A 26291-nucleotide genomic window follows, 5' to 3' on the forward strand; every position below is an offset into this window, starting at 1 on the left:
CAAAGTCTGCCCTCTCCAATGGAAAAGAACCATTCTGTTGCGTCTGCTTTACCATGAGGGAGAAAAACAAACAAGCAAGTGGAACATGAAACTTCAAAAGAGACAGAGAGAAAGTCTGGATTGCTTGAAATGTCTCCAAAGTCTCTGCCCCCCCACATGTGCCTGTCGCATGGGGAAGGAGCAGGGAGAAGACTGGTTTGGGCATGGGCTGTGTGCGCTTCTGTACTACCCCTGGATGTAGGTATGTGTGTGCACGTTGTGTCTGTGGAGTACCTGGACTAACATGTGGGCTCTTTGTATTCTGTATGTACTTTCTTGTGTGCACATACATGTGTTTGCATGTTTGTGGATATCGATACATGACTGAGAGAGTGTGTGTGTGTGTTCCAAGGGTAGCTTTAGTTGCTTTCTTATAAAAAGTCCTAATCTATTGCTAATTCCAGCAATATAAAGAGAGGGCTGCATATCCCTGGTGAAGCTGATTATCTCCAATGATCTGTGCGCTCTCTAAATATAGGGGACCCTAGAAGTCCCTTAATGTGGAGTTGGGCTATTGAGGAGGACCTTTTGAATGACCAAATGGCAACAGTTTTAACACATGCTTGGATCTAAAGTTGTGGGCACTAGTAGTCAATGTGTTGCCGGGGGAGAGATCTAGACATTCATGCTTTCCTGCTACCCATTTGAAAGACTGTTCTCCTCCATCCCTCATGCATCAAACATGCTCCTTACTGAGCTCCCCCTATATGTCAAGCACTCTAGTAAGTCCCAGAGAAGCCATGAAGACTTACTTCCCTTTAAGGAGTTGACATGCAGTCTGCTGTATCTCCGTATCCTACTCTTTATTCCACATTTGAAAGACAAAGTTCAGGCCTCTACTTTCCCCTTTTTTGCCCTCACAACCACTCATGACTTCCTCTCCTGCGAACTAGTCTACTTTTCCAACTGGCTCACAGATCTTGCTTTATTGAAAGGAGAGCCATATAAAATCAGCACACCAAGTGTCAGCCTCCAGGCCTTTCCCCCTTGCACCCCATTCTGTACAGACTGCCAAATCAATCATTCTAGAATGAAACATGTATATCTTTCCTGTCCTACACAAGTCCACTCAATGGTTCTGCATTACCTACAAGACAAACTCTATGACATCCCTGTACAACATTCTGTATTTACCTAACAGTTCAAAAGAAGCCGTGTCCTCTAAGTAGTACTCCCACTGAATACAGAGATACAGAAAAAAATTAAGTGATAAATATGGACATTTCATATTTTTAAATATTTTTTATGATTTTAAGACTTTTATCTTCAACACAAAGTCACTTATTCACCAAAAATTTATTGAGCATCTAATAACTGCCAGGCATACTGAGCAGATAATAGCCCCTTTGTTTCTCTACATGATAATTATTCAAATTTCTGATACTTAGCATGTATTGATTAGGTAGTCCATTAGGATGGGGTCTCCTGCCTCAACTCTTCACTGCATTCTCTGCTTTGATAGCAAGGGAGAATGGTAGAAAGGGAAGTCCTTGCAGATGGCTCATCAGTCACCCTCTTGCTAGTACTGCTGTGCACTGCTGCATTCCTTGAATCTGCTCCAAAGCTCTTCCCTGCTCACATCTGTAGAAGGACCAGTTCCAGAAATGGTGTTGACTCTTCTGCCAAATAGTTTGCATCACCCTGGTCAGTCCATGTCCCCAATGAATGTGACCTGTTTGCAAGGCACAGACTTGGATGACACCACCCGTTGCTTGACTGAAAGTGCCCAACATAAGGCTGTCCTCACACGACCAATTTATGCTAATATGTGTGAGGTGCTGGCAAAAGGTGAAGGCAAGAGTCAGGAAAAGTTTTACTGATGATAGGGAGCCAAGCTGAAGTTTGAAAGATGTGTTGGGGGGGTGGGAGGGAAGGATACTCCCGATATGCTTCATATGTGAATAGGTAGGCGGAGCAGGACAAAAGATGGATTTGGCTAAATGTAGGATGGTGAGGGTAGCAAATTCATTTGAGACAAGACTTTTCCCTAGAACATAGCTACAAGGCCCTGCCCTAGGAAAACACCAATTTATTTTCTTTGAACTGTTGGCATCATCTTTCACTTCACTTTTGCAGGAACTATACTTACCATGTCAGTGTCTGACACGGGGCCAAAACTGGTCACATAGATGTCGGTTTTCACTTCAGTTACTGCATCTGGTCAAATAAAGTAGAAAATAGAGTGTCATGAAAGCCTGTTGCCTTAGCTCAGAGACAGTCCAGTGCAACAATACTCCAAATGAGAGCCGACTTGCTATGTCTGAGAAAGGATACTTGGCATGGTCACAGAAAAAAACATAAAAAAACCCTCACCTCTACTTTTTTTTGTGAAGAACACGGTAGGTGTAGGTACAAAGTCCATCTGTTAAGGTATTATTGAAAATGACAGCAGAATCCCCAAACTCTAAAGTTTAGGAAGAATGCTTAGAGATCTCTGACATCCACATGTGCTCGGCTCTCACACCGAGAGTACCCTTACACGTGGTAGGTTACAAAGATTCCAACAGCCACTCTCTCCCACTTCCAGGAATGTCAGATGACCAGATGACTGTACTCCTACTCCTCTGCCCCGCCCACTTAAACTAGGGAACAGCTACGTCACCCACTGGCTTCGGTTGTGGGAGGAAGTAATGTGTGTCCCCCCCTGGATGGGACAATTAATGTCTAATGCCAGAACCCCCTGTCATAGTCATCTTGGAAACATGTTGATGTAGAGCCACCATAATATTGAAACATGCTGTAATGATAAGGCAGCATCTGGAAGACAACTGCCCTGGAGAGTTACTTGGATCTACAACGGACTCTGCATGCATGAGAAATACACTTTTGTTGGGTTAAGTGACTGAGATTTGGAGATGGGTGATACCACATAACACACCCACACCCTTTGCATTTATTTTCATTTATTGTAACTTTATTATAACTCCCTGTTTACTTGTCTGCCTTCCCCCCTGACCCAAGAGCTCCTAGAAGTTAGTGTCCATTTTGTCATCTCTGTATCCTCAAGTACATAGAAAAGGAGCCTGTTACTCCAAAGGTGCTCACTGAACATTTTTGATATGAATGGATGAATCATATATTTGCCAAGCTGGGCAGTGATGCCTTGAAGTGGAGTTATTCCATTGTTAAGTTTCTCTTTTCCTGCTTCTGTCAGCCCTGTTTACCCCGTTGCAGCCCAGACAAGCCCACCCACTCCAGCACACCTCAGAGCACAGGGCAGCCTACTCCAACCTAGCAAAGCCCATTCCAGCCTACCAAACCTCTCAAAATGATGGCAAACCCAAACAAGTCCCACTCCAGCCCAGTACACTTGGCCCCTACAGAGCACACAGCAGCACAGCTAACACCAATAAAACTCACACAAAACTGGGTGCATGTATAGAAAGAGGTTGATTACTGCAATCTGTGGCGCTGTTTCTTTCCTCTCAGAGAGGTAGGGAACGCAGCTACTCCATCTGTAGCCTATTAACTCTGTTCATCCAGTCAGGGCTTCCAGCCTAGATGTACTTTAGGTTTCATTGACTACCCACTTTCCAGAACCATCCCTTTGGCCGAATACACTATTTCCCTACTCAGGCATTGAGTATGCTCAAGCCCACTGCACACATCCACAAACATTCCATTTCCATTGTAATTTAATGATAATCAACACTATCGTCAATTCACCAAAACACACAATCTATTGGCAAGCTTAATCAGCAAATACTATGTCTCTGAGGCTAAGGATGGGCTTTAAATAGTTAGACTCTCATCTAGAGCACAGGCTTCCCTCAGAGACATTTCTGTGCATGAAGGAGAAGAGGCAACACTTCAGAACCCAGAACATTCATCCTAAAGACTTGTCCCTTCAGATACACTGCCAGGTTCATTAGCAGGGGAAGTATTGCCCTACCCCTAAGTACATAAGACTAATTTAAGTAACTAAGGGGAGAGACCACAATTATATTGAATCTAAAATTCCAGGCAGGACATAGACATAGAACAACTTTCTAAACCAATATAACTGTAAAATTGTAACATAGTTAGGCAAATTAAAAACAGGGGGTCCAGACTACGGGAAAAAAAAGGTGAAAATTAGTGGTGGTGGTAAAGTCAAGTGGCAGGAAACTGCCAAGGGGAGGGTGGAGCCACTGCAGGTGGAGAGGGAAGTGGCTCTAACAGAGGCTTGGGCTGGTACGGGAAGGCCTGGGTTCTGGATTTCTGCGCATGACTTGCTGACGGCCTGTAATAAGACTTTTGTTTTCGGCTGCTCTCTTGTGCAATGAGGGTTTAGGGCCAGGCAAATTCTGAATTTTCTCTTTGTTTTAACTAGGAACTTTGACTGTAGGGCCAAGCAAAAAGCATCTGACTAAAGGTGCCAAACGGTAGCAAGAGGGAAGCTTTCTTTGCTGTTTGACGAAGGTAGGAAGTTTAGGGAAAATTGGGTGCTCCTCCGTCCTCCCAACTGTTCACTTTCACTTAAACGGCGCCTATTAACTTCTACAGAGACAGTGTGGGGAGAGGCTGCTTTCCTAGTGAATTAGGGCTCAGCCAAGCTTCGGAACTTTTTCTAGTTTTGCATCAGGGAAAGAGAATTGGTAAGTTTGGTCTCGTACACTGGATACCAAATCCCTTATTCTTCCATTTCCGTCCATTTGGAAAGAATCTGCCTGATAAGAGAATTAGGGGAAGTGGTGAACAATGAAGGGAATGGACAATACGGAAGAGAGAAAGAAAGGAACACGAAAGAGATAATTAAAAGAGGATTGTAGGAAAAGGCAGGAAGGAAAGGATGAATGGGAAGAAGTAAGACAAAAAAGAATAAAGGAACAGAAAGGGAGTAAGAAGAGGAAATAAAACCAGAGAGCAAGAGATAGCAAGAACCAAGGGCGAGAAATGCTGAGAAAAAGAGAAGTCATGCCCTTTTCACCAGAGAAGCCGGAAGCCTTGTATACGATGGGAGGTGGAGACAGGGATTGTTGTTTGTGTCCTGGCAGCACAAGCAAGGGAGTGTTACCTCCTTAGATCTTGGCCCTCTCTCTACGCTACAGCCAGGCAAACACAGGGATATTTGATCTATTTGACATTTGAGGGATCCACAAAGGGACCACCAAGCCCCAGTGACTAAATCCCATTTCCTGACTAGGAAGTCCAGCTGCTTTGGAGGAGGGTATGTGGCAGCACACAGAGAATGCACCCTGCAGAAGTATGGTGCAGTGGTTAAAATCATGACTGACTTGCTCTGAATTTAGACTCTGCCATTTACTATTTGTGTGTCTTTTGTCACTTAACTCCCTTGTGCCTGATTTTTCATCTGGAAAATTGGAATAACGATAGCACCTTCCTCAGAATTGCTCTGACGGTTTAAGGAGATGGTATTTTGGCCAGAAGTTAGATCCAGTTTTCAACACATTAGCTGCTGATGCTGCTCAATACTATTCCAGAAGTGAGATGAAACGAGCCACCCATAAGGCCATGCGGACAGAATACAACCAGAAATCTAAGGTCCTGAATCTCAGACATAGAAGAAAACATCCCCCAACGACTCCTACTCCTTGAAGGAAGGATTCGGAGTTTGCTACTTCATTTAACTCGATGAAAAGACTAGTGAATTAGACTACAACTAGGGAGTGCTACAATTCATAGATGAGCCCCTGTTCACAGCCTTCTTAGCAGAGACAAATGTGAAATATGAATTAGTGGGGAGACAAGTGGGCTTTCCCACACCTTTTTAAAACAGCTATTTTTAGACACTCTTTGCCTCTTTTTTTGTTTGCTTTGGGGATCCAATTTCCTTCCAGTTACCCTCTGAGACCTAAGGTGAACAGAATTCTTTTCCTTTTGCAAATTCACTGTAGTGTTGCAAGTACTTGAAAGCTCCCATATTTGCATGAACACACATTTCCTTAGCCCTCAGTGGACTCGCTTTGGTGGGGATATCATCAACCAGTCCCTATGTAATTTCTGCTTGCTTTAATATGAAAAGTAAAGATAAGTGAATCAGCAAGTGATCTCTGTATTCACATTGAACATGTTGCTCATAACAAATGTATTTTATAGCTTGACTTCAAACATATCCCTAAGAAACCGTGAATTTTATCCTTTGAGCAGAAACAAGAAATGAGTAGATTCCCTAACTCCGGCTGTTCCACCCTAGCACACACATAAATATTCCTCTTAGCATTGCCCTTCGAACCCACTTGTTCTTTGGAGACATAAAGACCTTCAGATATTGAAAGTGATCATTGTACCCCTAAGTCTACTCTTCTTGTTCCTTCCTGGACTAAATATCATTACTTTCTTCGGCTGTGTCTCCGCCCCCCCCCCCCTTTTTGACATGGTTTTAAGCACTCTCACTCTCCCCCATTCACTTTCCTCTGGATTGGGTCAGACTTTACTGACACTGTGAAATATGTTTTGGGGTGACAGTTTGTCACATTGTCTCCATTAGGCAAAAGATCATAAGATGAATGATATGATCAGAAGCCAACTATACCCCTAATCTCATTATAGGCCATGATGGACTCTTCCATTCTTGCCAAACACGGTCTTCCTAAGAATATGAGCCCATGAATATTGGGAGTTTGGCTAAAAGAACAAAGCTCTGACTCTTCTGTTTTCTTACTTCCAGATCACTGGGAGTTCGGAAGAATAAGTGCTTATTGTTGTGTATGTACTCTTTTCATCTTGAAGAGAGACTGGGCTGCTGGAAATGACTCCCTTGTGACTAATCTGTCTGGTCTCTTAGCTGTATGGACTTAGGGAATAGGCTACAGTGACTTAGGGACAGGCTGTCTCACAGATCTGAGAGCTGGAGTGCTTTATTTTCATGTTAATGGTATTTTTATTTGTCTTTAACAATCCTTTGGAACTGAAGTACCGTAAGTATTCAGTAGTGCCCCCACAAAGGCATTAATGACAAATAACCTCCTCAGAGGAATCACAAACAAGAGGCTTATGGAAGCAGAAATTACAAGGGTTTGTATCAGATGTTCTGAGCTCTAATCTAAGTTCTGCAATAGACTCTTATCCCTTTTGCAAGCTTTTTGGACAAAACTCACAACTTTAGACATATCACGGTATAGAGGTCATGCACTGTATTTATGCCACTCCATCCAGTGTCTTGTACCTGGAATGTACACCAAAACATTTTAATTGAGGTAAAATTGTTACATTAGTTTCAGGTATACAACATAATAATTTGGTATTTGTATAGATTACAAAGTAATCATAAGTCCATCCATGTTGTCACAAATGGCAAGAATTGCCTTCTTGTTTATAGCTGAAAAGTACTCCATTTGTGGGTGTGTGTATCCATATACCACACTTCTTTATCCATTCATCCATCAACAGACACAGGTTGTTTCCTCATCTCGGTTATTCTAAATAATTCTGCAAAGAACATAGGGTTGAGTATATCTTTTGAATTAGCATTTTCATTTTCATTGGATAAATAACTAGATGTGGAATTACTAAATCAAATGGTAGGTCCTTTTCTAACTTTTTGAGGACCCTCCACCATTTTCCATGCTGCTACACTAATTTACATCCCCACCAACAGTGCACAAGGGTTCTCTTCTTTCCACATCCTCTCCAACTCTTGATATTTCTTATATTCTTGAAAATAACCATTCTAAAAGGTGTGAAGTGATAATTCATTGTTGTTTTGTTTTGTATTTCCCTGATGTTTAATGATGTTGAGTATATTTTCTTGACTGTTAGCCATTAATATGTCTTCTTTTGAAAAATGCCTATTCAGATATTCTGCCTACTTTTTAGTTAGATTGTTTTTTTTTTCCTATTGAGCTGCATGAGATCTTTATTTATTTTGGATATTAGCCCCTTATGAGATACATGATTTGAAAATATTATCTCTCATTCACTAGGTTGTCTTCAAATACACTGTTAAAAGAATAAAAGGACAAGACAAAGATAGGAAGAAATATATTTTGAGCTGCAAAGTGAAGATGTCTGATTCCAGACAGAAAGCCTGGGTTCTGCTTAGTACAGCCAGGCCCATCACATTAACTTACTCCATGGCAAAGAGAATGAGAACACATCTCATTTACAACACATTAACCTACAGAGATCACAAGGAAGTTTCTATAGGAGATTTCTGAGAGAAACAGAGAATCATTGTCACTGAAACATACCTATTACTGCCACTAAGTAATTATGAGTAAAGTTTCTATAAACATTCACACAAAAGTTTTAGTATAACATACTTTATATTTATCTTGTGTAAATACCAAGAGTAGATTACAGAGTTGCATGACATCTTCACTTTGCACTCAAAATGAGTAGTTTTTCCTCCCAGGTCTCATTACAAAGGACTCATATATAGAATATACAAAGAACTTTCAACATTCAGAAATAAGAGAACAAACAACCCAATACATTTTTGCAAAGGATCTAAACAGATATTTCACCAAAGAAAATATCCAGGTGGCAAACAAGCACATGACAATACATAACCAGGAAATGTAATTTATAACCACAATATGATACTGTTAGTAGCCTATCAGAAGAGCTGTAAGATTTTTTAAAAGAGGCTAGAAGTACTTGTAAGGATGTGGAATGACTGGAATTCTCATACACTGTTGGTATGTCCATTGCCTGTCCACACTGAACAAAGTTTTAACAATTTCTGATAAAGTTGAACATACCTTTATTTTCCAAATACATTGTCTGCCAAGCTGCCCTTCCTTAAGTGTTAAAAGAGAAAACTCCCTATTTTTCTTTATATTCTATAGTAAATCTTGAAACACTGAATCATATATTAGCCAGCAACTGCTTTGTTTTTAAATTTTCTTACATGGAGCCATCTTCTAAGTTGTCATACACCTACAGTACCCCACTCTTGCCTACCCTCATAGTCCCAGTCTGCCTGGGAATGTCAGAGTTTGGCAGAAGATGGTATGTTTTTAACATCTTCTAAGTTGTCATATCATCTCCTGCCAAACTCTGACATTCCCAGGCAGACTGGGACTATGAGGGTAGGCTGTTCACTTACCCTGCTTCACTCTTTCCCTCAAAACAGAGCAGTGATGAGGGACAAAGAGCACTGTACTTAGGACCAGTAGCCCGAGATGGGTCCTGACTCTCCCTAACCCTAAGTTACCTTCATCATTTTAGTTTCAGTTTCCACCACTGTGAAGTGGGGGTAGCAATACCTACCCTCAGAATACCCTTATGAGAAATAACAGATGCTTGATGTGAAAAAGTACTTTGAAATTGTAAAGTGGTCCTCATAACATAGGACATCGAATGCACTTCTGAGTCAGGTAAAATCAATGATGGAAGGGATATCAAGAAGCTTCATTAACTAAACCTTAGCCTGGCTCCCTCCCTAGCAGACATTGCTAATAGCCACCCTCACTAGGGGACAAGCGATGACCAAAGGTAACAGCAGTAATATTGGGAGGCTGCTATTATTTCTCCTTTGATGTCTACTTTTGTTCTTGGTCCTGGCCTTTTCTGGCTCCAGGTTCTGAAAGATCTGTACCTCTCTACTTCACTCTAGGCTTTTGCTGCCAACAATTATTTTGTTCCCATGCTAGAACGGCTCTGCTTATTATCCTACTGCAAAGGATTCTAAACCAATATGCCATTAAAAAGAAATTTTAGGAGATTTGAAAGCAGGGGACTGGCTTCCTGAGTTTCTTTACCTCTCATTCCTCCATTCTCATCATGAATATGACTGAGAAGTAGTTTTGGCATCTTAGGCTGAACGTCTTCACTCCTAAAGCCGAGGGCTTCACAAATGATCAATATCCCAACATATGACCCAGAGGTTAGCATCCTTCTACCTCCCTAATAAGTAGCTGCATGCCTAATACACAGGTAACCTCCACTTCTGCTAACACTCTTGTGATCTCATCTCCTGGAGCAACTCCACAGTGAACTGTCCTTGGCAAAACTGGAACCCTATGCACTTACTATGTTATGCACAGGAGGAAAAGTGACGGTGGAAGGCCGTCTTCCAGACAGGTCTTCAACGAGAGGAGTGTGCTTACAATAATCTGTGTAATACCTCAGCCACTTTTCCAGCCTTGATGAACTCTATATTCTAAAAAATGCTTCTTGATACAATAGTCTATTTGAACAGCTTCCTGATTGTCATTTCAATACAAAATTCCTTGAATACCCGATTCAGGTTATTTTTCACTACTTATGTCAGCATCCTCTCTGGGCCAACTAAAGTAAATAGTTATCTGCTAGTCCTGAGATGCAATTTCTGAGCCAAATTTTATCTGTCACAGCATCTGACTTATGTTGAACAAGGTGTCATTAATTCTAAAGTGAGGCCTTTACATCCCCAGTCAATTACATATACTCAGCAATTCTTGGGTTTGACCAATACTGCTGATGGAGCGGTTTATTCTTCAGTTTTCTCCATGAACAATCTCCCTGAGGCCCTCTCCTGGAAGCTTGAGGATAATAAAACAGAGAATATGATGTAGTCATAGAAAATTCTGTGGTCATTTAACCCTGCATGTCTGCTTAAAGGTGTGCCTGTAGAAGTGCACAGCAGAATCGCCTAAATATTCAGGTTTACATAAAAGACAGGACCTAGAGGGGATTATGCTCAGTGAAATAAGCCAGGTGGAGAAAGACAAGTACCATATGATTTCACTTATTTGTGGAATATAAAAACAAAGCAAAACAGAAGGAACAAAACAGCAGTAAACTCATAGACACTGAGAAGTGACTAGTGGTTACCAAGTGGGAGGGATTAGGGCAGGTGGAGGAGGGGAGGGTGAGGAGGATAAAGGAGCACAATAATTTGCAATCACAATGTAAATTGCTCATGGGGACGGTAGTACATTATGGAGAATACAGTCAGTGATTCTGTAACATCTTTATATGTTGACAGACAGTAACTGCATTGGTGGGGGTGAGGATTTAATAATGTGTATAATTCTCGAATCACTGTGTTGTATACTTGAAACCAATACAATATTTTCTATCAACTATACTTCAATAAAAAATACATTTCAAAAAAGAAACTATTGGGTGCATTCAAATCTAAGCTAAATAGATTTAAAAATGCATTAAGTGAATAATAACAAGCTGCTCTAGAATCTGGGGAAAAAAAGACAGTACTTGGAGCCATATAGAATGCTGGGAACTGTCAAGCAAAGTATATTTTGACAGAGGAAACCTATATCTAGGCATTCCATAATGCCACTCTAGTGAGTCAAAATAATCTTATATACAAAAATGAACATGGCTCTCAGGGAATTTGGGTGGCCCAAATCACAAATATCATTCTATGTGTTTCATAATCTGTTGCACCTATGTGGCCCAAGAGTTTACTACAACCTTCCCTAACTGTCAGTATCCCCTGAGCATTACCTCGAATTTTAATCTCTCACCTCTTATTCCTAATGGGGAAAGGCATCATTCATTATGAGTTACTCTTGTCCTCTTTGTCAAAACACTCTTCTACCTTAATAGACAGCCAAATCACGTCATTTCTGTTCAAGCTCTCCTCTAGCTTTGGAGTATATATCAGCTAGGTCCTTGAAGAATTGCAACACTACTATACCTCCAAGTGATATCACCACTAATCATTTTACCTTGCTAAATAAGGTAAATTTAACTCCTCCAGATAAAAAAAAACTTTTCCATAAAAACAGTAGCTCCTACCCCCACAATTTCCTCAAAATGACTACCACAAGTGACATCCTGGTAGCTGGTCATTCCCTGAGCACACCAGTTTCACAGAAGGACCTCCATTATATTTGGTGGACAAGGAGAATGTTGACCAGTACTTGATCTTGAGTGAGTTGTAGATGACACTTAGCTTTAGATTTGTGGTTATCAAAGGCTCAAGGGCAACTTTCTTGCTATCTAACAGTCTAACTTACCTCGCTTATTATGCTATTTCAAACACAATCTAAAGGTTTTTTCTTCTCCCTCCTTTTTCTTCCTCCTCCACTCTTTATATATTAGGTGTCATATTCTGTACTTTGTCTATCCCTTGACTGACTTTCAGGGTAGTTGATTTAATTTTGCATTTGCTTAGTAATTAATTGGTCTATTTTCTTAACTGTAGTTTTATTTCCTCTGGTGACAGCTATTTAGTCTTAGGAACACTTACATCTATAGAAGTCTCTCCAAAATACACTATAGAGATAGTTTGTAGGAGGTAAATTCTCTCAGCTTCTGTTTATCTGGAAATTGTTGAATTCCCTCCTTCAAATTTAAATGATAATCTTGCCATATAAAATAATCATGGTTCGAGGCCCTTCTGCTTCATGGCATTAAATACATCATGCCACTCCCTTCTGGCCTGTAAGGATTCTGCTGAGAAGTCTGATGATAGCCTGATGGGCTTTCCTTTGTATGTGATCTTATTTCTCTCTCTGGCTGCTTTAACAGTCTGTCCTTATCCTTGATATTTGCCATTTTAATTACTATATGTCTTGGTGTTGTCTTCCTTGGGTCCCTTGTGTTGGGAGATCTGTGGATCTCCATGGCCTGAGAGACTATCTCCTTCCCCAGATTGGGGAAGTTTTCAGCAACTACCTCCTCAAAGACACTTTCTATCCCTTTCTCTCTCTCTCCTTCTTCTGGTATTCCTATAATGTGAATATTGTTCCACTTGGATTGGTCACACAGTTCTCTGAATATTCTTTCATTTTTAGAGATCCTTTTTTCTCTCCGTGCCTCAGCTTCTTTGTATTCCTCTTCTCTAGCTTCTATTTCATTTATTGTCTCCTCCACCACCGTATCCAACCTGCTTTTAATACCCTCCATCGTGCTCTTCAATGATTGGATCTCCGACCTGAATTCATTCCTGAGTTCTTGGATGTCTTTCCATACCTCCATTAGCATGTTGATGATTTTTATTTTGAACTGCCTTTCAGGAAGAGTCACGAGGTCCATGTCATTTAAATCTTTCTTGGGAGTTGTATTAATAATTTTACTCTGGACCAGGTTTCTTTGGCATTTCATATTTGTATATGGTGCCCTCTAGTGTCCAGAAGCTCTATTCTGGAGCTGCTGAGCCCCTGAAGCAATGTCGTGGGTCGCAGGGGAGCGGTACTGGTGCCTGGGGGGAGGAAAGAGCTGTTCCCCGCCTCCTGGCTGCTGTGCCTGTCTCCACTGCCTGAACTAGTGGGCCGGGCACACAGGTATAAGTTTTTGTCCCAGAACATCTGGATATGGATCCCTGCTCACAGATATTTCATGATTTAACAGGCACTTCAACTAGAATGTTTCTGCAATAGAGTGATGCAGTAATTGAAAGAAGAGAGGGGATACAAACTCAACAGTCCAAGCAGGTTTATTGCTGAACCTGAGAAGGACCCCTCTGTCCTGGCAAGCAGAACAAAGGAAAAAGAATCTCTAACAGGTCAGGAGGCTATTTATGGCCAAGGTTTTTGGTGGGCTCTTTGAGGGGAGGGATCAGGGGAAAGGTGGGCTTGTGGCTTGCTGATGTGTCCTCTGGAGAATGCTTGTAGCGTAGGTAAGACAACACCTACGTCTCTCTGAAATGGTGAGTGGACTTATTCGAAAGGTAGTATCCAGGTCCGGATTCTATCAGTAATGAGTGATGGTGGTGTTTACCCAGGGATGCTCAGAATGTGCCCCTTGGGAAAATAAAGGGCAAGTGCCAGACACTGTATGCTAGGAGGCCAAGAAAGGACACAGGGATTTGTATGGTATGAAGACAAAGATGTAGTAGTTTTGAATCTTCAAGAAGGAAGAAAGAAATTTTCCCTGAAGGGTTAAATGTCCCATCCACTAAAGTTTAGATTTGGTTACACTGCCACAAACCTTTTACAATTCCATCATTAAACCCATTAATTTGCTTAATCACTTTCTATTTAATACCTTTTTAACTAAAAATCAAAGTGCATATTGAAATTCCTAGTTACCTCTTGAATTTAAAAGGTGTCCTGCTTATATACAAGATTACATCTGTTTTTCAATTTCAAAATAATTCACGTGCTGTTCCTTGCCATTTAATATTATGAATATTGCTCTGTCAGATATGCTACTAATACAGCCTCTCTCTTCATAATTCATGGAAGAGAGAATACTTACAACCATTAATTTACTTCTCTTGTCCCTTTTTCTGGTGGGGGATGGAAGCTATTTCCCATAAAGAATGTTATAATAAAATTGTCACTTTGGAGATGTTTAATCCTTTCTTTCTACCCTGTATTCATTATTTCACTCGCAGAAAGCACCTTCCTTCACAGTACTTAACTTCCACTAAGGTGGAAAAGAGGAAACAAAACTAACTCACTCTCACTGAGTCTGCTTGCTGATTTATGTAATTTAAGTAATTTATTTATTTAATCCCTGGAATAACCTGGCAAGGTAAAGAACTCAACCTTCTTTTCATACGTGAGAAAAAAGACTTGAGGAGGTAAGAAAAAAGTACTTCATGATCACACACCTAGAACAACTGGCAGAGAGAACTCACCTCTTGTTCTGTCTAAAAAGCCCATGTCCTCTTGTGCAATCCCTGTTTCAAGTGGTAGAGTCCTGGGTAGATAGAAGCTGTCCTACCATGAGCATGACATAGGTCCTAATGCTTTTGCTTTCACCCACAAGCATCATCTTGCTTCTCATTTTAAATTTCTCTTTGGAGGCTTTGGAACTCAAATGCAACAAATTTAGCCACACCAATCATTGAAAATTTCTTCTTAATAGCATGAATCTACAGCCACTGTTCACCTGAGGATTCTAGGCACAGAGAGAGGTTGAGAAACCATATCCGATCCCTGGATGAAGGTTACTATAGGGAGACAGAGAAGCCAGAAGAAAATTTGGAGTTCAAATGGGGCTGGAGTAACAAAATTGGAAATTAGAGGGGCCTCAAATCTTGGACAGTTTCTCCCTCAAATGCTTATTTGCAAGATTTTGAAGATATTTTAGAGTGCAAGGCTAAATCAATAAACTGATAATGTTTGAATAGTAGAATGGAATCTTCTGCTTTATTTCAGTGTTGAGGAGACAAAGACCAACAAAGATCTCAATTAAAAGCCTGGGAGGGCCACAATTTAGGAACAGAACACAATAAGAAGTAATTTGACTCTTAACCAAAACTGTAATCAAGCCTCAAACCAGATCAGGCTCTTGCCTGTAAGACGAAAAGGTAAAATATCTCCAGTAGAAAATAATATTATCTGAATGTTCTTTGGTTCTTTTATAACATAAAACATGCAATCAAAATTTACTAGATGTGTATGTATGCATGTATGTATATGTACATATGTAAATTAATATAAATATTTCATGAACCCAATAAAAGGCAAGAAACAGAACAAAAAGGAACAAAAGAAGGTAGACAAGTAGAAAAAAATACTAAGGTGATATAAACAAACTCTAAGTAAATTATTTTAAATGTAAACAAGCTTAATTATCCCAGATAAAAAGCTAAGATTTTCAAGCTGGATAAAACAATGGAGCCCAACTATCAGCTGCTAACAAGCAAATCATTTAAATATAAAGATACATAAAGTTTGAAAACAAAGGACAGACGAAGATACATCATGCAAATACTAATTCTCCCTCCCCTCAAAAAAAGCACTGTAGCTATACAGACTGTAGTCAACATAGACTTTAAGGCAAGAAATATTACTGAAAAAAAAGGACTCTTAATAATGATAAAGTTATTCAAACATGAAAATATCACAATCTTAATCTGTATGCAGTCAACATCATGAATTTATATATGTAAAATAAAAATCAAGAGAAGCAAAAGTAGAAATACACATACCAGACAGTTTTTCTAGTCTTACCGAGATATTACGGAAATATAACATATGTAAGTTTAAGATGTTTAATACGATGATGTGATACACTTATGTATTGTGAAATGATTACCATAAAAACACTTCTAACCCCTCACATAATTACCTTGTCATGGGTATCATGGTAACTTTTAAGATTTACTCTCCTAACAACTTTTAAGTATATAATATAGTACTTTTATAGTTATCATGTTGTACATTAGATATCCAGAACTTATTCATCTTAATAGCTTGAAGTCTATGCCCTTTGACCAAACTTTCTCCCTTTCCCCCAATACCCAGGACCTGGCAACCACCATTCTACTCTCTATTTCTATTAGTTTGGCTTTTTCTTTGAGATTTCACAATAAATGAGAATTTATATTTGTTTTTCTCTGTCTGACTTATTTCACTTAGCATAACATCCTCTAGGAGATTACATTTGTCTATATATTTGCCTTATACTTTACAAGCCTGAAATCATCTAGACTATAGTCTCTGACCTTAATGGAATTAAATTAAAAATGTTTCAGAATAATATGAAAATCACCAACTCTATAGGAATTACACAATAAACTTCTAAATAATTCATGGATCAAAAAATTAAACAGATATTGTAAAATATTTTACACTGAATAATTATAATAAAGGTACAACATTTCAAAATTCATGGACTGCAGCTAAATTAGTGTTTATATGGAATGTACAGCCTTAATATATTAGAGAAAAATGGAAAATACATGGGAGGAAATAAAAAATATAAGAGCTAAAATTAATAAAACACAAAAGAAATAGAAATGAAGACAAAAAGCAACAAAGATAAATTGTGATTCTTTGACAATAATAAAATTAATGAATCCCTTGCAAGGCAGATAAAAAAAGAAAACACAAACTACCAATATTAAGAATGGTAGTTGTTGAGGATTAAAGAGGGCAGCATGAGAGGTGAGACAGAGGCTTCCTTCTAAAACCGCATATAATACAAAAAAATAATTAACATGACTAATCCTGAAAGAGCAACAGAAAAGAGGGCTGAGCCAAACTGCATACACCTGGATAAAAGAATAAACCTGCTGGGCATAGAAGCCACAGGGCATAAATATGCAAAGAAGTAAAAAGCTAACTTTTTCAAACAATAAGGCTTCCCTCTCACTTACCAACTTCACATTTCCCTGTATGGCCCTGGAAGATGACTGGTTAGCCAGAGACGGGTAAGATTCCTCAAGGGAGGAACAACCTAAGACAGGCACAGTCGCAGGGGGGCCATCAGGTGAGAAATTGGGGATCAACAGAGGTGAGGCTTAGAACCTCACCCCCCCTGTTCTGAGAGAAATCTTCTGCATACGTGGATGTTTTATTGCCCTGGTCTAGCTTGGATTAACACATAGTCTACAGGCACACACCTGATCATCTACATTTGCTCTCTTACAACACTAAACTATGTTTTCTACCTTTATCTTGTATCTACCTACCACTTCAGCATTTTATTAAAAATAATAATAATAAAGAGAGAAATGTGGTATCCACATATAAATCAAGTATAAAAACCAAATGAGTATTCATATTTGAACTGACTGTTTAGAGTTCATAATGCATGAGCAAAACCGAAAGTCTCCGTGATGACTGCCCTTGTACTGTTCACTATGTAACTTATTCATTATGTAAGAATTTGTTCTACATGTAAGAACTTGTTTGTTATGCCTCAGAAGATTGGAGACTGATGAAAATTAGGCTTGGGGTGGATTAATGATTGTGCATTGAGCATTGACTCCCCTATACAGAATTTTATTGTCATTAACAACCATTTGATCAATAAATATGAGAGATGCCCTCACAAAAAAAAAAAAGGACAGACTTCCAATGGTAAAAGAAATAAGTAACCGGGATGTAATGTATAGCACAAGGAATATAGTCAAGATATTGTAACAGCTTGGTAGGGTGATAGCTGGAACCTAGAATTATGTATATAAATGTTCTACCACTGTGTTGTACACTTGAAACTAATGTAATGTAATACTGTGCGTTAACTACCCTTCAATAAAAAATAATAATTAAAAAAAAAAAAAAAGAATAAACCTCACAAAACAGGGTAATTAATATACCAAAGCCATGGCCCGGCTGGACCCAAGCCCTTCCCCCACCCCACCTCACCAGCAGGAGGAAGAAAAATGAAGCGGGGAGGGAGTGGAGGCCTGGGACTGCTGAATACCTAACTCCGGAGATCTGCTCTGGGAGCACAAACCTACACTTCATGGTGCTTTCATGGTACTCTCATGACTAGGGTGTTGGAAAGCTAAAACAGGCACAATACCTGGAGAGACTGGGATTCCAGCCACTCTGGGACAAAGGAACGGCAGGCAGTCTGAGAGACTTCCTAAAAGCAAGAGGGCTGCTAAAGGGGCAAGGATTGCATAGAGCTTGCTGCTCAGGAGAAAGGAAAAGTAGACAAAATTGTCCAGGAGCACTCTGCCCAGCAGGTTGGGAGCTTTCACGATCTTCAGGTGCTCCATCCCCCTGGCTGGCTACACAGCTCCAAGGACCCCTCTGTGATACGCAGCCTACTACACCTTTCTCCTGGCCAGCCCCACCTGGCTCGCAAACTAGCAAACCCTAAACTGGCGTTAGACCAGCCAGAGGAAAGATGGGTATACAGCAACTGCAAACGCAAGGCATAGAGGCTTATGCCTGTGTGCTCGGCCCACTGGTTCAGACAGTGGAGAAAGGCATAGTGGCCAGGAAGCAGGAAACTGCTCTTTCCTCCCCCCAGGCACCAATACCACTCCCCTGTGACACCCGACATTACTTCAGGGGCCGAGCAGCTCCAGAGTAGAGCTTCTGGGCACTAGAGGGTGCCATATGCAAATACGAAACGCCAAAGTAACCTGGTACACAGAAAAATTATTAATACAACTCCTGAGAAAGATTTAAATGACATCAACCTCATGAATCTTCCTGAAAGGGATTTCAAAATTAAAATGCTCATGGAGGTACGGAAAGATATTCAAGAACTCAGGAATGAATTCCGGTCAGAGACCCAATTGTTGAAGAGAACAATGCAGGGTATTAAAAGTAGATTATATATGGTGGAGGAGATGATAAATGAAATAGAAAACTAGAGAAAAGGAATACAAAGAAGCTGAGGCACATATAGAAAAAAAGATCTCTAAGAATGAAAGAATGTTGAGAGAACTGTGTGACCAATCCAAATGGAAGAATATTTGCATTATAGGGGTACCAGAAGAAGAAGAGAGAGAAAAAGGGATACAAAGTGTCTTTGAGGAGGTAACTTCCCCAATCTGGGGAAGGAGATAGGCTCTGAGGCCGTGGAGGTACAGATCACCCAACACAAGGGACCCAAGGAAGACAACACCAAGACACATAGTAATTAAAATGGGAAACATCAAGGATAAGGACAGACTATTAAAAACAGCCAGAGAGAGAAATAAGATCACATACAAAGGAAAGCCCATCAGGCTATCATCAGACTTCTCAGCAGAAACCTTACAGGCCAGAAGGGAGTGGCATGATATATTTAATGCCATGAAGCAGAAAGGCCTGGAAACAAGATTACTTTATTCTGCAAGATTATCATTTCAATTTGAAGGAGGGATTCAACAATTTCCAGATAAGCAGAAGCTGAGAGAATTTATCTCCCACAAACCATCTCTATAGTCTATTTTGCAGGGACTGCTATAGATGGAAGTGTTCCTAAGGTTGAATAGCTGTCACCAGAGGTAATAAAACCACAGTAAAGAAAGAAGAACAGCTAATTACTAAGCAAATGCAAAATTAAATCAACTATCCCAAAGTCAATCAAGGGATAGACAAAGAGTACAGAATATGATACCTAATATATAAAGAGTGGAGGAGGAAGAAAAAGGAGAAAAAAAGAACCTTTAGGTTGTGTTTGTAATAGATTATTAAATGAGTTAAGTTAGACTCTTAGATAGTAAGGAAGTTAACCTTGAACCTTTGGTAACCACAAATCAAAAGCCTGCAATGGCAGTAAGTACATACCTATCAATAATCACCCTAAATGTAAATGGACTAAAAGCACCAATCAAAAGGCATAGTCACTGAATGGATAAAAAACAAGACCCATCTATATGCTGCCTACAAGAGACTCACTTTAAACCCAAAGACATACACAGATTAAAGTGAAAGGATGAAAAAAGACATTTCATGCAATTAATAGGGAGAAAAAAGCAGGAGTTGCAGTACTTGTATCAGACAAAATAGACTTCAAAACAAAGAAAGTCATAAGAGACAAAGAAGGACATTACATCATGATTAAGGGATCAATCCAACAAGAGGATATAACCATTATTAATATCTATGCACCTAACACAGGTGCACCTACATACATGAAACAAATACTAACATAATTAAAAGGGGAAATAGAATGCAATGCATTCATTCTAGGAGACTTCAACACTCCACTCACTCTGAAGGACAGATCAACCAGACAGAAAACAGGTAAGGAGGCAGAAGTACTGAGCAACACATTAGAGCCGATGGACCTAACAGACATCTACAGAACTCTACACCCAAAAGCAGCAGGATACACATTCTTCTCAAGTGCACATGGAACATTATCAATAATAGATCATATACTAGGCCACAAAAAGAGCCTCAGTAAATTAAAAAAGATTCAAATGGTACCAACCAGTTTCTCAGATCACTAAGGAATGAAATTAGAAATAAATTATGCAAAGAAAATGAAAAAGCCCATAAACACATGAAGGCTTTAACAACATGCTCCTAAATAACCAATGGATCAATGACCAAATAAAAACACGGATCAACCAATATATGGAGACAAATAACAACAATAATTCAACACCACAAAATCTGTGGGACACAGCAAATGCCATGCTAAGAGGGAATTATATTGCAATACAGGCCTACCTCAGGAAAGAAGAACAACCCTATATGAACAGTCTAAACTCAAAATTAACAAAACTAGAAAAAAAAGAACAAATGAGGCCCAAAGTCAGTAGAAGGAGGGACATAATAAAGATTACAGCAGAAATAAATAAAATTGAGAAGAATAAAACAATAGAAAGAAGCAATGAAAGCAAGAGCTGGTTCTTTGAGAAAATAAACAAAATAGATAAACCCCTAGCCAGACTTATCAAGAAAAAAGTGAGTCTACAGACATAAATCATAAATCATAAATCACACAGAATCAGAAATGAGAAAGGAAAAATCACTATGGACACCACAGAAATACACAGAATTATTAGAGAATACTATGAAAAATTATATGCAAACAAACCAGATAACCTAGAAGAAATGGACAACTTTCTAGAAAAATACAACCTTCCAAGGCTGACCCAGAAAGACACAGAAAATTTGGACAGACCAATTACCAGCAACAAAATTGAATTGCTAATAAAAAAAACTACCTAAGAACAAAACCTCTGGAACAGATGGCTTCACTGATGAATTTTATCAAACATTTAGTAAAGACCTAATACCCATCCTCCTTAAAGTTTTCCAAAGAGTAGAAGAAGAGGGAATACTCCCAACCTCATTCTATGAGGCCAGCATCACTGTAATGTCAAAACCAGGCAAAGACACCACAAAAAAAAATTACAGACCAAAATGCTTGATGAACATAAATGCAAAAATACTCAACAAAAAATTAGCAAAGAGAATTCAAAAATACATCAAAAAGATCGTCCATCATGATCAAGTAGGATTTATTCCAGGGATGCAAGAATGGCACAACATCAAAAAATCCATCAACATCATCCACCACATCAACAAAAAGAAAGACAAAAACCACATGATCATCCTGTAGATGCTGAAAAAGCATTCGAAAAAATTCAACATCCATTCATGATAAAAACTCTCAACAAAATGGGTATAGAGGGCAAGTACCTCAACATAATAAAGACCATATATGACAAACCCACAGGCAACATCATACTTAACAGCGAGAAGCTGAAAGCTTTTCCTTTAAGATTGGGAACAAGACAAGGATGCCCACTCTCCCCACTTCTATTCAACATAGTACTGGATGTCCTAGCCACAGCAATAAGACAACACAAAGAAATAAAAGGCATCCAGATTGCCAAGGAAGAAGTTAAACTGTCCCTGTTTGCAGATGACACGATATTATACATAAGAAACCCTAAAGAATCCACTCCAAAACTATTAGATCTAATATCTGAATTCAGCAAAGTTGTGGGATACAAAATTAATACACAGAAATCTGTTGCATTCCTATATACTAATGATGAACTAGCAGAAAGAGAAATCAGGAAAACAATTTCATTCACAGTTGCAGCAAAAGGAATAAAATACCTAGGAATAAACCTAACAAAGGAAGTGAAAGACCTATACCCTGAAAACTACAAGACACTCAGAGAAATTAAAGAAGATACCAATAAAGGGAAACACATCTCATGCTCATGGATAGGAAGAATTAATATTGTCAAAATGGCCATCCTGCCAAAAGCAATCTACAGATTCAATGCAATCCCTATCAAAATACCAACAGCATTCATCAATGAACTAGAGAAAATCATTATAAAATTCATGCAGAACCACAAAAGACCCCAAATAGCCAAAACAATCCTGAGAAGGAAGAATAAAACTGGGGGGTTATGCTCCCCAACTTCAAGCTCTACTACAAAGCCACAGTAATCAAGACAATTTGATACTGGCACAAGAACAGACCCATAGACCAATGGAACATACTAGAGAGACCTGATATGAACCAAACCATATATGGTTAATTAATATATGATAAAGGAGCCAGGGACATATAATTGGGAAATGACAGCCTCTTCAACAGCTGGTGTTGGCAAAACTGGACAGCTATATGCAAGAGAATGACAATGGATTATTGTTTAACCCCATAAACAATAGTAAACTCGATCAAAGACCTTAATGTAAGTCATGAAACCATAAAACTCTTAGAAGAAAACATAGGCAAAAATCTCCTGAATATATTTGTAACATGAGCAACTTCTTCCTGAACGCATCTCCTTGAGCAAGGGAAACAAAAGCAAAAATGAACACACGAGACTACATCAAACTAAAAAGCTTCTGTACAGCAAAGGACACCATCAACAGAACAAAAAGGCATCTTACAGTATAGGAGAATATATTTGTGAATGAACATATCCGACAAGGGGTTAACACCTAAAATATATAAAGAACTCAGACGCTTCAACACCCAAAAAGCAAATAATCCGATTAAAAAATTGGCAGAGGATACGAAGAGACAGTTCTCCAAAGAAGAAACTCAGACAGCCAGCAGACACATGAAAAGGTGCTCCACATCACTAATCATCAGGGAAATGCAAATTAATACCACAATGAGATATCACCTCACACCAGTAAGGATGGCCAGCATCAAAAAGACTAAGAACAACAAATGCTGGTGAGGATGTGGAGAAAGGGGAACCCTCCTACACTGCTGGTAGAAATGTAAGCTAGTTCAACTATTGTGGAAAGCAATATGGAGGTTCCTCAAAAAACTAAAAATAGAAATACCATTTGACCTGGGAATCCCACTCCTTGGAATTTACCCAAAGAATATAACTTCTCAGACTCAAAAAGATATATTCACCCCCATGTTTATTGCAGCACTATTTACAATAGCCAAGATATGGAAGCAACCTAAATGTCCATCAGTAGATGAATGGATAAAGAAGATGTGGTACATATACACAATAGAATACTATTCAGCCATAAGAAAGAAACAAATCCTACCATTTGCAACAACATGGACGGAACTGGAGGATATTATGCTCAGTGAAATAAGCCAGGCGGAGAATGACAAGTACCAGATGATTTCCCTCATTTGTGGAATTTAACAGTGAAGCAAAACTGAAGGAACAAAATAGCAGAAGACTCAGAGACTCCAAGAAGGAACTAGTGGGTACCAAAGGGGAGGGGTGTGAGAGGGTGAGTTGGGAGGGGTGGGGGGAGAAGCAGATTGAGGGGTATTATGTTTAGTACACATGGTGTGGGGGGTCACGGGGAAAACAGTGTAGCACAGAGAAGGCAAACAGTGAATCTGTGGCATCTTACTATATTGATGGACAGTGACTATTGGCATATGGGTGGGGACTTAATCATATGGTTAAATGTAGTAACCACATTGTTTTTTTTCATGTGAAACTTTCATAAGAGTGTATATCAATAAGACCTTAATAAAATATTTTTAAAAAAAGAATGGTAGTTGATTATCATTAGAGGTCCTAATAGACTATTTAAAAAAGAATACGAGGATATTAACAGTATCTTAGCAATAAATTCCACGACTTGGAAAAAATGGACAAATTCCTCAAAAAAATACTTCTTGTAGAAAATGAGAGAAGAAATAGAAAATGTGAAGTCTAGTGTTTATTAATCATGTTTAATACTTGATTAAAAATCCTTTCCACTACCAAAACATGCTCAAATGATTACAACCTGTGAATTCTTCTAAACTTTTGGTGAAGATATAACACCAATCTTATATGAACTTTTTGAGAGAATAGATATGGAAGGAAAAATTTCCATCTCTGTTTTGTGAGGTTAGCAAGACTTATTACCAAAACTGAATGAGGACATTACAAAGGAAAATGATAGACCAATGTCTCTCATTTAAAAAGTTGTAAAAACCCAAAACAAAATATTAGCAAATTAAGGACAATGATAAGTAAAACATAATGCATGATGTCCAAGCAGAGTTTATTCTAGGAATTGCAAGAGTGAGTGATTTATAACATTTTAATTAATTCATGTTATAAATTTAATTTGCCACAGCAACAGAAAAATGGAATAAATCATATGTTCATCTCAATAGATGCAGAAATGAGCATTTGGTAAAATGCAGGATTTATTCATGACAACACTTCTTAGCAAAGTAGGAACAGAAAAGAACTTCTTAAATCATATAAAGAATATCTACAAAATATAACACATGCATTTTAGGAGACTTTAACACACCACTTACATCAATAGATCAACCAGCCAGGAAATAAATGAGGAAACAGAGGCATTGAACAATACATTAGGTCAAATGGACTTAACAGACATCTACAGAAAATTCCACCCAAAAGCAGCAGAATACACGTTCTTCTCAAGTGTACATGGAACATTATCCAGGATAGATCACATAATAGGCCACATAAAGAACCTCAATAAATTCAAAAATATTGAAACTTGTATCAAGCAGGTTCTCAGACCACAATGGTATGAAATTAGAAATACATTAAACACATAAGACAGAAAGACCTACAAACACACGGAGGCTAAACAACATGCTTCTAAATAATCAATGGATCAATGAACAAATTAAAACAGAAATCAGACACTACATGGAGACAAATGAAAACAAAAATTCAACAGCCCAAAATCTGTGGGACACCGTGAAGGCAGTTCTAAGAGGGAAGTACATAGCAATACAGGACTACCTCAAGAAACAAGAACAATTCCAAATTAACAGCCTAAACTTACAATTAAAGGAACTAGTAAAAGAAGAACAAATGAATGTCAAAGTTAGTAGGAGGGATATAATAAAGATCAGAGCAAATAAAGTAGAGAAAAATAAAACAATAGATAAAATCTATGAAACCAGGAGAAAATTAACAAAATAGATAAACTCCTAGCCAGACTTATCAAGAAAAAAAGAGAGTACACACATAAACAGAATCAGAAATGAGAAAGGGAAAATCACTATAGACACCACAGAAATACAAATAATTATTAGAGACTACTATGAAAAATTATCTGCCAATAAATTGAACAACCTAGAAGAAATGGACAACTTCCTAGAAAAATACAACCTTCCAAGAATGACCCAGGAAGAAACAGAAAATCTGCACAGACCAATTACCAGCAATGAGATTGAACTGGTAATCAAAAAACTCCCCAAAAACAAAACTCCAGGTGCATATGGCTTCATAGCTGAATTCTACCAAACATTTACAGAAGAGAAAATACCCATACTTCATAAAGTATTCCAAAAAGAGGAAGAGGAGGGAATACTTCCAAACTCATTCTATGAGGCCAGCATCACTCTAATACCAAAACCAGACAAAAACACCACAAAAAAAGAAAGTTACAGACCAATATCTCTGATGAAAAGAGATGCAAAAATACTCAACAAAGTATCAGCAAACTGAATTCAAAAGTACATCAAAATATCATCCATCATGACCAAGTGGGATTTATTCCAGGAATGTGAAAATGGTACAATATTCATAAATCCATCAATATTATACACATTAACAAAAAGGATAAAAATCATATGATCATCTCAATAGATTCTGAAAAAGCATTTGACAAAATTCAACATTCACTCATGATAAAACTCTCAACAAAATGGGTATAAAGGGTACATACATCAACATAATGAAGGCCATATATGACAAATCCACAGCTGACATCATACTTAATAGTGAAAATCTGAAAGTTTTCCTCTAAGGTCAGGCACAAGATAAGGATTTCCACTCTCACCACTTCTATTCAGCATAGTACTGGAGGTCCTAGACACAGCAATCAGACAACATA

At 38.7% G+C, this 26291-nt stretch overlaps 1 protein-coding gene across 4 annotated transcripts in view; it reads right to left on the bottom strand.

Moving 5' to 3' along the window:
• Positions 1 to 26291, bottom strand: part of GABRA3 (gamma-aminobutyric acid type A receptor subunit alpha3) — a 183503-nt gene that overhangs the window by 56789 nt on the left and 100423 nt on the right. For all 4 annotated transcript variants that reach the window (XM_036887263.2, XM_036887262.2, XM_057495284.1 and 1 more), the window contains one exon: positions 2129 to 2196. In XM_036887263.2, the coding sequence (XP_036743158.1) occupies positions 2129 to 2196 (68 nt within the window). The remainder of the gene's footprint in view (positions 1 to 2128; positions 2197 to 26291) is intronic.

This window comes from Manis pentadactyla, chromosome X, assembly GCF_030020395.1.
Source record: "Manis pentadactyla isolate mManPen7 chromosome X, mManPen7.hap1, whole genome shotgun sequence".
Lineage (NCBI taxonomy): Eukaryota > Metazoa > Chordata > Mammalia > Pholidota > Manidae > Manis > Manis pentadactyla.